Raw genomic sequence first — 13,676 nt, forward strand, 5'->3', positions numbered from 1 at the left:
ATCTGTCACAACTAGTCCGGCAGATTTTGAAAATATTTTGATTTTCTTAAAAAATTTCTGGTAGGGTAAATTTGACTTTATTTTTTTTAACAAAGTAAAAAGGGGTATTTTAGGCAAAAAAATAACTCATCTAACCATCACATTTTATGAGTTACTTTAGTAATTAACCTTTTAATTTGGGTCAATCTAGTTTTTCTCCCTTGTTTTAAAAAGTTATTTTGTTTGAGACATTATTTACTTTTCATATTGCAATTTTTTGGTAAATCTACATATATATTTTTAAATACTAATTATTTCAAAATCTTACAGTATTTTAATTTTTTGGATGTATACTACTATTTTATATTGTTTTTGTATTTGCATCATTATTTTTTGAAATATTTAAATGTATTAATTATTATATTCTAATTGTGAACAAATAAAATTTATTAATTTATCAACTACATAAATTTAGTTTTACAACCTTTCGATGTGGAACATTAAAATACACCTTTTTGTTCTTCATAAACTTGATTAATATATTTTCGTTTTTAAAAATTCAAATCACAACATGTGCAGAAAAATCTACATATTTATTTATCATATGTATTATATGATAATTCAAAATAATTAGTAAATAAAATAAAATAAAGATGATAGGAGAATCATAATTTAAAATATTAACAAAATCTTCCAAATATAGTTATTAAAGTAACAATTTGGATAGTTATAAAATATTACTTTTAAAAATTCTGATTGATTTACAATTTTTTAAAATTAATTAGTAATTTTCGTCCATAATTAATTAGAGAGAGAATTTTTTTTTTGGAAATTAATAATTATCTAAAAGATTTTATCAGTTTAATATTAAAATTATATTTTTACACTTACATTTGTCTCAAGACCAATGGCATGAGAATGTAATTCTTTACACTTTATATGATTAGTTTCATATTTGTACTTCTCAATTAATATAGTAGGATTTTTAAAAGCATTGAAGTTCTTTTACATCTTGGCTCTATAACATAATGTAGTTTGATTTTGTGTTTTATTTGGTATAAATATAAACATTTTTATTTTAAATTAGGTTGTGCTTAATGAATGCTAATGGTTTCATTGGTTCATCTTATACATAGATCTACTATTTTCGACAGATATTTGAAAACTTATACATTTTTTTTTATCAAAGAGAAGCCCGATAAAACCTAGAAAAACTCTGTAGCCATGATAAGACAAAGCCAGACTTTAAAATATATGTTTAACTAGGATTGGATCCGTGCTACAGCACGGGAGAATATTTATCTATATAAATAAGATTTATAGTAGAAATTAAAATATATGTAAAATATTATCGAAGATAGCATTTGTAAAAATACACAGTCATAACATATGTTTTGACGGACCAACCCATAAAAGATTGTATTCATTTAAAAATATACATTTATAATAATATGCATTTACAGTGTATATGTGACAAACCAATTCGTAAAAGATTGCATTTGTAACAAAAATACACAATCACAATGTACTTACAACCCATAAAATATTGCATTTGTAAAAATATATATTTGTAAAGAATACACACTCACAGTGTATATTTTGACGGACCAACCCACTAAAAGATGGGATTCATAAAAATATGTATTTGCCAAAAATACAGTCAAAATATTTTGACAGACTAACCCGTAAAGGATTGCATTCATAAAAATATTAATCCTAACCCGCTCTACCATTGTGAGTTTTGGAAACCAACCTTGCATTTTGATAAAAATCCCATATGTATATATTAGATTTGATTATTTTTTATAAAAAATATGTTGTTGAGAAGTAAAATTTTAGGATATTATTGTTTTTGTAAATCCTTATAATATATGATTATAATACATCAGAAATTTAAATCCAAAAAATATATCAACTTATATTTTCAGATCATTTTTAATAATACAGTGTTACGTATATATTTGGTCATGTTTGTTCTGAAAGTAATATTACAAAGCCTATATTATGTAATCCAAATGAGGTAATTTTTTTTTTAACAAAACGTGTAGAAAAAATAGATAATGTGTTTAATATGAATTTAGTTGGTCAAAGACGAAAAGCAAAGAAAATAAAAATATAGAAAAGTATAATATCGGTTGGACTTATGCTTGCCAAGCATTTTGATACATGTTCCATTTTTACGTACTAATTATCTTGTCTTGGTCCTGTGTCTTGTATTAACGTTGAGTTGAACAAATCCATGTTAGCTGGAGTTCATGCTTGCGGGCAAGTAGAACTTCGACCCGCAAAAACAGTCTACGTCTATTCAAATATACGATTTAGATAAGTAATAAGATGGTAGGCACAAAGTTAAAATGCGAAACAAAGATATATTCAATATTTTACCTATCTCTAAGAACATGTAATCATGATTATGAATTTTAAGTCGACCCGAATTCAATTTTGTACATCTCTTTTACTAATATAGAGATACATATATGTATATATATATATATAAGTATTTTTGTCCAAAAAATATAAATATATTTAAGCAACATATTAGTTGCAGAAAATAAAACAATACAGTTCCTAAGTCAAATTATTTACAAAAATGTAAAATAGTTCATATACTAAGTCAAATTATGTATATACCTGAACATAAGGATATAGTAATTTGATAATTTTCGTAATGCTTTATATGTCCAAAAAAAATTGAAATATATTAATAAATATCATAATTCGGTTCGTAGTCGTAATCTGCATCATAATTAAAAAAAATGAATGAATTTTTGTACATACCCGTATCACATAACATATGAGTTTGATAGATTCACAATGTTTTTGATGTTCCTGTAAAATAAAAATTAAAAACATTAATACATATCATATTGGATAAAAGAAAATGAATGAAACAATTTGTTAACAAAAAATCATAATTAGAACAAAAACTTCCAAAAACATAGAAAAGTTGAAATGAAACTATTGAATGTTTGTTTCACAAATGTATTGCTTGATATAGTGAGGATGGATGTCGATTTTTAGGGTTAGTAAATTGAAGTCTTCTAGAAAATATTGTTTTGGGTTGTAGAGAAATTTAAGTGATTTCCTAATAATTATATAAATATATTTAGAATATTAATGGTAATTTCGGATTTTAGGGTAATTACTTAAACTAACTTATTGAATATACTCTTTGTAACTTATCTTGTATTAATAATTTAATATTGAATTCTAATCATATAAGGAAATAATTTTGGGCTTTTTCTTGATTAATGATATTTCTGTTTTCGAAATCAATTACAATACTAACAATTAGATAAAAACTTCCGATATTTGGCAAACATATGATATATCTTTATAACTAAATGATATTTTTGGATTTTGTTAGTTTAGGATAGAAATTAATGAGATTTCCGATAGATGACTAAAATTTAGGAATAATTTGGCAATCAGATATTATTCTATAATAGTTTTCCAAAATTGAAGTGTCATTTGATTTACTAATAAGATTAATTTTGTTAATTTCCTAAATTAGAGACACCATAAATATTCGATTAAACACTTTAGTTTTTTTAGGAAAATCTATTTAAGTTTACATTTAACTTAATATTTAATATTTTCGATTTAATAAATTAATCCTAAATCGATTTCTAAAACACGTAAATGGTTATATTCAAACCCGTTTTCTTGCCCAATCAGTAAGTATCCGAATCTTCTGTTTCGGGTAATTTTTTTTAATGACCTGACCCGGAAGTAGATTTGTACTTTCTCTTTTATTAATATAGAGATTTTTTTTTTTGTTCAGGCCAAACCGAACTTACATATAAGTGAGTTTTACGGATTTCGAATCGACCAGACTAATCTGATTTACATGCCTAATAAACGGATCTAAGTAACAAAAATTGCTAAGAAAACAATTCTGAATATTACTTTAAGCAAAAGAATGAAATGTACCTTATTAAACGAAATCATATTGGTAAGAAAACAATCATGTGTTTATTATTACAAAAAAAATATGGTATGTATCATGGTTTACTAAAGCCGAACTTTTAAAATTATGCTGCTAGTGTATAATGTTGTTTTGAGATTTCCTTAGAATATAAATAATGTTGTTGGAGTAGATCGACTCACATATCGCACGAGTTAGCTTTGATCAAAATTCAACCACAACATATATAACCACAAAACTCCAAAGACAAAAGACAACTGTTAAGTTCCAAATCTCACCCACAATGACAATGCCACTAAACGTAGTCGCATATTATTATTTCTCTTGTCTACTTTGGGGAGAATCCAATAATCTCGTCTACTTTGGTTTAAAGTTAGGTTCAGCATTAAGGCCACTTCTGTAAGCTAGTGAATCACATTTTACCCCAGAAACTCAATTTACTCATGCCTACGCAAGCTCCTGATATTTTTCTTTGTTTTAATGAGTTATTACAGACTCGTAAATACACCCTTTTTGGTCAACTTATTGACTCATAACTTTCAAAAATAAATAATTGAGAGAAATAAAATAAGTCTATCATGGCAGCCACACACATTTGTTTATGAAATTATTGTAACTTATTCCTAGTAATAGGGAACGCCCACGCATTTAGACTCTAGTGGAAGATAGGCTAGCGATTTTAGTCAAATTATTGTATAGTCTTCTATTAATAAATTAACTGTAATTATTATTATACCAAAGCCGTCATTATGAGCTTACGAATCATTATTGTATTTTCTAACAATGCACGATTCTACCATTATTTTTTTAGAATCAGTCTTTTTAATTTTGAATAAAATATTGAACATTGCTGTTACAAGAATACCAATGATGACTTTGCCTTGCTCAAGTAGGTTATTATAAGAAGAACCGACAAAAAAACGAAGACTTGAAAGAAGAAAAAACACTTCACAAACAAAAATAATGAGTTCTTCATCTTCATCTTCCTCCTCTACTTCTTGTTCTTCTTCTTCTCGCAGTAAATCTATGGATTCAGGATATGTAATCGGACAAAAAGATGTAACAAGAATCTTGATACTGTTTCTTGGTTTAACTGCTTCATGTCTGGTTTTATACAAAGCAGCTTATCCTCTGCAACGACTTGATCTTCACAAGTTCTCTCTTATCGCTTCTCCATCTCCACCATTACCAAATCTTAACGCATCAGAGTTTTCTCCAGAAACAGTATGCTCTCATCATTAATCAGATCTGATAACTACTCTGTTTCTACTCTTTATACATACTCTCCCATGTTATTATTTGAATCTGTAATTCTGAGACCAATTTTGTTGTTGTTGCAGACAAAACCAAAGCTCAGTTTCAGGGAGATCTTGGAGAACGCGTCTACCAAGAACAGGACAGTGATTATAACGACATTGAACCAAGCTTGGGCAGAACCAAACTCTCTGTTTGATCTTTTCTTGAAGAGTTTTCTTATCGGACAAGGAACACAACAACTGCTGAAACATGTCGTAGTGGTTTGCTTGGATCCCAAGGCGTTTCAGCGATGCTCGGAACTTCATACTAATTGCTACCACATTGAAACCTCAGAAACTGATTTTTCCAGCGAGAAAGTTTACAACACTCCTGATTATCTCAAGATGATGTGGCGCAGAATCGAGCTTCTTACTGAAGTTCTTGAGATGGGTTTTAACTTCATCTTCACGGTATTGTCTTAATTTTTCTTTTTATCCTCTAAGATTCTTCTTTAATATAGAATTAATGTCTTTGAAAATTGGTTTTACAATCTTTTTAATTTTTCACAATTTTTTAGTATTACTTTTTCTTCTACTTCTTCATTCCTCTCTGTGGTTTTTTGTATACCACAATTTTATTATTTTCTTTTTAACACTTTCATAGTTACAATTTTTTTTTGATAAATAAACCAAAAAAAAAAAAAGTTTAAGTGTGGCTGCTGGGATTCGAGCCCAGGTCTCCACGGCCACAACGTGGAATTCTTACCACTAAACTACAGCCACTTTTGATTCATAGTTACAACTTGAATTATAAATCAAAATTATCCTTGATTTTGTAATCGTAGCTAATGATGGCTTATAAACAGTTACTTGTGTATTTATTTGAATGTAGGACGCAGATATAATGTGGCTTAGAGATCCATTTCCTAGGCTATATCCAGATGGAGATTTTCAAATGGCATGTGACAGATTTTTCGGAGATCCGTTCGATTCGAACAATTGGGTCAATGGTGGTTTCACATACGTGAGATCAAACAACCGAAGCATTGAGTTTTACAAATTCTGGCACAAGTCTCGTCTGGATTATCCAGAGTTACATGATCAAGATGTGTTCAACAGAATCAAGCATATGCCTTTTGTCTCTGAGATTGGAATCCAAATGAGATTCTTCGATACGGTTTACTTTGGTGGGTTTTGTCAAACGAGCAGAGACATAAACTTGGTTTGCACGATGCATGCTAATTGTTGTATTGGTTTGGAGAAGAAGCTTCATGATCTGAATCTTGTCCTTGATGATTGGAGAAAGTACCTGTCTTTGTCAGAACCAGTGCAGAACACGACGTGGAGTGTTCCTATGAAGTGTTTGGAAGATTGAGCTTTTCTTTTATTATCTTTTTGAGTTTTGAATGATAGTAAATTTTAATACGAAGAGTTTATTATTGGTGCATGAAATATTGTTTAACTCTCTAATATAATCAAATTTTTTTTTTGTTGGTTATATGATATTCCAAGTTTGTTCGAGCCGAATACCTCCTACTAGCAAGTAAAATGATCTTATGGTAATTTTTGTTTGAAATGTGAATTTTGAATAAACTTTCTGTTGTGAAATGTTACAATTTTGATTGGTCAGAAGGAAAAAAAATCCTGAAAATAATGTAACTTCATAAGATTTATCAACCACGAGTATCGTTTGTGTAAGTTTTAATTTTGATTTGGGCCTAGGTTCGTTACAATTTTTTAACTTAGATGAGAAGGGCTTGAAACCCATGATGCCAACTGCCAAGAGAAGCACACAACACAAATGGCTTGCCAAATTTGCCCGTGATGCTCTCGAGACTAAGAGTTTCTATAAATACAAATGCAAACTATAGATAATATCATCGTTCTTAGCGGTTCATCTTAGTGCTAAAGAACAAATGTGTTATGTATGATCACCTCAACTTGGTCAGACATCGAACTGAAAAAAACTTGGTTCAACTTGCTTTGCACAAACCAAATAACACAACCACCCAACAAGACAGTCGTAACATTCATAATGGACATTAAACTAATAGAACATGTTCATGCCTAGATCCAACTACCACTCACGAGCATATATTCCAACATTCATTTGATTGAAACAGTTTTTTTTTTTTTTTTCTAACAACTAAAATGAAATACTGAAGACAATAAAACATATAACAACAATTTCAGTTGTTGTGTTACAAAGTCTAAAACAAAATTCATTTTTTTAATCAGAAAATAAGAAAATATTATGATAGCAATCACTTTGAGAAGAAAATTACGAATGAGAAATGTTGAAATGGAAATTGGTTCCGCCACCTGGGTTCGAGTAGCATTGGCAACAAGGTTCAAAATTTAATATGGTTTCCTTCGGTCCTAGGAGATTAGTTTTGGGCCTAGGAAACTTTTAATATCACTTCTAAGTTATCCAAAAAAAAGAAATGGAAAATGGTTGAAGTAGCAATTATAAAAATAGTTTATGGATATGTGAGAGACTAAAGATAAACTCTCCATTTAAAAACACTAGGTAGTCCACGCAACGTGTGGTTGCATACATAATAGTTTTTATTATATTTCTGAAATTTTGTTAAAATAAAATATTGTTCTTTAATTTTTTATTAACAATAACATCAAAGAATATATTTTTTTTCTACTAAAATATGAATCTCAAATTTCTTATAGAAATGATGTGCAAATAAACCCTACACTTGTGTCAATAATTTTTGGTATGGTTTTTTATTATACCAAAATTAACAAATACTAAAAAAGAATTCTTACAAATTGATATATATATATATAGAAATTTTAAAAATTTCCTAATATGAGTGAATCTATTTCTATGTTTTATATTGGTTAATAACTGATTTAAAGAGTTTTTTTAATGTCATTGTAAAATTTAGTAACTACATATAAAATTATTGTGTATAAAATATTTTACATTCCAAAGTTTAAAGCAATATATATATATATGACTATAAGTTTAGCTAACCAAAATAACTAAAAATATTAAAATTTAACCAAAAACATTTTCTCTTGAAAGATAAATAAGTTAGTAGGAGGAATGAATTAATGTATAATTATTGGATAGGAGTAGAGGTGTCAAGCGGGCTCTATGCCCGCGGGCCTAGCCCAAATAGTACCTTAGCGGGGCGGGCATAGACACTAAATATTAAGCCTGTTAAAAAGCGGGCCTTGCGAGCCTAGCCCAAATGGATTGCGGATTTTAGCGGGCCCTTTGACACTCCTATCATAGGAATTACATTTGAGTTAAATGTAGAGTTAAATGGAGTTACATGCCTTTAAAAGTGAGTTAATTATAAATAAATATTTTAATTTGTTATAACTTAAAATAAAAAGAATACCAAGTGACCTAATCAAAATTCAAATGATTTGGTTGTTTGTTGATATAAACTCAACACTCACACATAATATTTCAAAATGAAAAATATTACTTTTGAAGTGACAAACTAAATAAGTTTTCTTATAAAATTATATGAACTTCAATCTCAAGAATTTTTAAAACCCCATGTATAACTTATTTTTTTTTGGTTTTTCACTCATCAATTTAATTTATAGTGCTAGATTTCATACTAATGGTTTCATCTTTAGAGAATTTAGTTAAATGGTATTTTTAAAATTATATTATTTTTTTATATTTCACTTCCAGTTAAATATGATTTCTTTTTAGGATCATTTTTCAATCTGATTAAAACACAAAGACCAATTTTATAATTATGTTCTTTTTTTTTCAAAAACCTCAAATCATAAATAAATTAAATATTATATTGATCTTTGCAGATTTATCTATTGGATCACAAAACAAAATAGACTTTATAAATAGAGTTGATAGACTTTACAAAACAAATTAGACTTTATAAATGGATAATTATATTGATCTTTAAATATTATATTGATCTTTATAAATTATTAAAAATGATATATGAATATGTGAGATAACCGGAGACATAAGAGATAATTAGATATGGATCATTTCAACTTTATGAAAAATAATGACTTATAAGATGTTAATATAAAATAGACAATGGAGATAAACTTTTTAAAACATTAAAAAAAACAATATATGATATACATATCATACAAACTCAAAAACTAAGCTTTTACAATGATATTTGATTTGATTTTTTTAACCCATACAACAACAATAATAAAAAATAAACACAAAACAAAACAAAAAAAAAAAATTGAGATATAGGGGAAGAAGATGAGAGAATGAAAGAGTGATAGACTAAGAGAATAAGATATGAGTATTTATAAGAAGAGAAGTGATGGAAAATTACATAGAAAAATGAGAGTTACAATTCTAATTTATTGTTTTGTTTTAATACAACTGATTAATACAATTGATTAATATCAAGATGGACAGGGAGGAATTTTCATCCTTCTCTTTATCTTTAATTTCAAGAAATGCTAATGTTAGTGCGGATTCTTTGGCACGCCAAGCGCGTACCTCTCCGCACCATGTTTTGTTTGTAAACAATTTACCTTCTCATTGGTTCTCGTGAGCTGATCTTGTATGTTGTTAAAAAAAATTAATACAACATAGTGGAGAAATAAAGTTAAAATTAATGCATAATTTATAGGGGAAATTTATATGATTTCAGTTTTATATTTTGTGAATTAAATGTGATGATTAATTGTTTTTTAATTTGTGTTTTCATATAAATATCTTTTTTGGTTAAAATTGCATTGCCAAGTGGACAAATAATGACAGAGTGAAACCTTACTTTTATGTTTATGATTTTAGAATGATATGTTTTTGTTTACAAGAGACTAAATATTTTTTTTTATTGAGCAACAAAGACTAATATTAGTTGTTATATGAATCTCCATCATAAAATGTTTTAGTCGTTAAAAACCATAGAATTTTCTCTAAAATTCAATGTATCTAAAACTACCCATTAATTTTAGGACACTTTTGTCTAAGAAAATAATTAACATAAGTATGAAATATCTTTATTTTCCATTTAAATAATTTATTTGACATATATGTAGTTTGTTCAACTATGTTGAAAAAATTTAATGGTTTGACCTCAGTACACCAAAAAAATATTGAACCATATGATTAAACGTTTGGTGCTTTTGAATATGACTACAAGATTGTCAGGCCTAGATCCAACCACCCACGATGGATACTACTATGTTGTAGGTGCTAAAAACCACAATACTATGAACTAATTAAGTGTAATAGGATTTAGAGGATTTTGGGTTAAGTTCTCGGTAGAAATCAATAAGAGCGTATCAGAATGTTACAATGTCTTTGTTTACAATTATTACGAGGTATTTATATTAAAAAAAACTCCTGATGTAAGTGACAAGATTTCCTCCACCAACCTTGCCTTGTGCGTATGTTATATCCTCAGCTCGCCCGAGATTCTTTCCTTAGTCAAACTAGACACTCCTCTTGGTCTAACGGACGCCTGCTGAGCCTACGCTGGTCCAAAGCGAATTCCATAAAACCGATTGTTTATCAGGCCTTATATTTAGGGTTTTTTTGTTGTCTCGTAAATCGTATTATCCGAGGCTCGAATCCCAAACCATTTGGTATAGAAGCATTAATAAACCCGGTGTCAACCACTAGATTAAGGGGGTTTCCACAATAATCCAACGTTTACAACACAATATTATTGACAAAGTGTATATAAATATTTATTAGGAAAAAATATATTATTAAATCGTAAAAAAAAAATCACCTCATATTCGGAGGGAAAACTACAAATAATGGTCTGAATGTTTGTGACTATACGGAGGGAAAACTATAAATGTAAAATATATGTGGAGAAAATTAAAAAGATTATATTGAAACGACGCTGTTGAGGTGGTTGTCTAGAGGCCTACACCGTTTTTAAAAAACACTGCCCACGAGAAAGGTCTAGAACAAATCAGCAATTTCAGCTGTTGTGTTACAAAATATAATAACTTCTTTTTTTTTTATTTGAAATCAGAAAACTAAAAATAATAATTATGACAGCAATCACTTTCAAAAGGCCTAACTCAAATGGGTCCCAAATATATGATCCTAATGTCAATCATAAGTAACCTTAAGTTCGGCCCATATACCTGAGGGTCCATATCCCTACTTAGGTCTGGATATAATATCCGAATCCGAAAAAAACAATTCGAATCCGAGCCTTAAAATTCGATCTGATGTGAACCAAAAATTTAGAAATATTCGAACATGTTCTAAATTTCAAGATCTGAAAATATAAATACATAGTAATAATATCTTAGTAATATTTACAAGTTGTAATAACTTAGCTATCTAAAAGTTTAAAATTTTAGATATTTTCATGTATTATAACTATTTTTAAGTATATTTAAATAAAAATTACGAGTAATTCTTAGATATTTTAATTCTTTTCAAATAGTTTGAATAGATTTAGACAAAACATTTTAGATTTTTGAGTACTTTAGATAACCGAATCTGAACCCAAAAAATCTGATCCGAATTTGAAATTTAAAAACATCCAAATAGATTTTAGAATTATAAATCCAAAAAACCGAATCCAAAATATCTGATATAAATCCGATTCGAATATCCGAACACCCATGCCCATGCCCCCTTTACTGTCAACTAAATAATATATGTGGTGAGTAGAAAACATTTAAAATTGGGAGTCAAAAAAGGAACAGTAATTTAAGGTTATTTACGTCAAAGAAAAAGGAAATCTAAATAAACGATTAAGATTATTAGATTACTTTTTTATTTTCTGCCTGGCGGCGTTTTAGAACATCAGATTTAATTTATTTATAACTTTATCCAATAATAAAACTAAAAAGCTCACTCACGTATCTAAACGAATTTAACTAAAACAAGCTAAAAACAAATTACACACAAACTGAGAGGGCAAAACAAAAAGGGAGAAGATCAAAGTAGAAAGGGGAAGAAACTAAAGCTTAAGCTTAAGTATGACAAAAATCTCGAAGATCCATGGCGGAGGATTCTGTATCTGTCTCGATGGATCGCACCTTGTTGTGTAAGAAAGAACAAGGGGGTCCGAACCGAACCGAAACGGTGGAAGGAAGCCAAAGCAACAAAAAAAGGCAAGAAGATCTTTTTAGGTGAGAGAGAGAGAAGGGGGACACGTGTCGGGAAAGGAGAGGTAGAGAGGTCACTCTCCGTTCNGACATTTTTAAATCAGAAAAGGCTCAGTTCACATTTTTGATTTATAGTTCATATGACTATCGAGTTGCACGCCATTGCTGTCTGTTTGATGATGCCGCTTATTTTAATTGAGTGATACTTCATTTTGTCTTGTCACGTTATTGTTCAGTGTTTCGGAGCATGTGCACATTTCTAGCTACCTCCTTTTGTTGTTTCAGTGTGCCTTGATCTTAGATTATGGTTTGCCTTACTCGTTTTTCTTTTGTAATTTTAGTGTGGAAGCAGAGGTCTTTAAAGGCCAGTATTCTTTAGTTACTACTGTAGCTGTAACTTACACATGAAGGTCTATCCGGTTCTCTATCAAGCATATGGTATGAACAGAGAAATAGAAGATGAAAGATTCAGGCAGTGAAATGATTAATAGAGATTGGGTCATGAAGCAGAAACGAAGAAAGCTTCCGTCTANTCTCATCATCTCTCTCTCTTTCTCATCATCTCTCTCTCTCTTGTTCGAGGCCGTGCCCTAGAAGCCCCCCCTTTCCCTTTTCTCCGGGACTTCAATCCCTAATCGCCGGGTTTCGCTCGTCCCTTAGATCATCGGAGGACTCTTTTTTTACTTTTCTCTATTCCGATTTCAGATTCCCAGATTTGTAAGTTGTTTCCTCTCCTTTCTGGGTAAATCTCTTCTTTTTGTTTTTTTGTTTGTGATTTGGATGCTTGGTTTAGGGGTTTGTCAGGTTAATGCTGGTTTGATTAATTACTGATTTAGTGTGATTTTGGTTTTTTTATTTTTAATTGTCTTTGTTTCTAGGTGAATTGTCCTGGTTTTTACTGCCAATGTGTCTTGTTTTTTCTTTGCTACTTTCTTCCAAATGGTTTGTGTTTGGATTCATGTTTCGACAGCCTGTGTTTACTTTGATGGAATTCTACACTAGTGTGTGTTGTTAATTCACTTATCTTATAGGATCATCATTGATCTATGTTTCAAAAACTAATGAATTTGCCCTAGAGATAAGCTCTAGGGCTATGTAAGACACCGTATTTTGCAGTAGAGGAATGTAATATAGGATGATCTTAATGGAAGTATTATTCTCCAAGTAGTTGAGGGAACTAATCGTTTATTATCAAAGTTTGTGCTAATTTTAGATTAGATTACTTACTAGGTTTATGTTTCGTCTTCAATTAAGACTTTTGATTACGGGATGTGATACTTCTCTAATGTTGTAGATTTACTATTGGATATCATTTAGTTTCTTAGCTTCTATATCTTATATTTTGATTGAATGAAGCTGTTTGAATTCTTCATATCTATGTGAAAGTGAATTAAATTGTGGTTACAGGTCGGTACACTATGCTTTTTTTCCGTTGTGCATGACATTTTTAAATCAGAAAAGGCTCAGTTCACATT

At 29.3% G+C, this 13,676-nt stretch overlaps 2 protein-coding genes and 1 non-coding gene across 3 annotated transcripts in view; 2 read left to right on the top strand and 1 right to left on the bottom strand.

The window, feature by feature from the left end:
• LOC104724946 (uncharacterized protein At4g15970-like) lies at positions 4,850 to 6,621 on the top strand. Its single transcript, XM_010443519.2, has 3 exons — positions 4,850 to 5,131; positions 5,248 to 5,613; positions 6,035 to 6,621. Exons 1-3 carry the CDS (start codon positions 4,871 to 4,873, stop codon positions 6,515 to 6,517), a joined length of 1,110 nt encoding a protein of 369 aa, XP_010441821.1. The 5' UTR covers positions 4,850 to 4,870; the 3' UTR covers positions 6,518 to 6,621.
• On the bottom strand, positions 5,854 to 5,925 carry TRNAH-GUG. The gene has a single exon. It is a non-coding gene; the product is annotated as a tRNA-His (tRNA).
• Positions 12,735 to 13,676, top strand: part of LOC104728592 (protein CHROMATIN REMODELING 4-like) — a 5,932-nt gene continuing 4,990 nt past the window's right edge. The window contains exon 1 of the mRNA XM_019232017.1: positions 12,735 to 12,918. The gene's annotated coding sequence lies outside the window, so the exon portion shown is untranslated. The remainder of the gene's footprint in view (positions 12,919 to 13,676) is intronic.

This window comes from Camelina sativa, chromosome 11, assembly GCF_000633955.1.
Source record: "Camelina sativa cultivar DH55 chromosome 11, Cs, whole genome shotgun sequence".
Classification (NCBI taxonomy): Eukaryota; Viridiplantae; Streptophyta; class Magnoliopsida; order Brassicales; family Brassicaceae; genus Camelina; species Camelina sativa.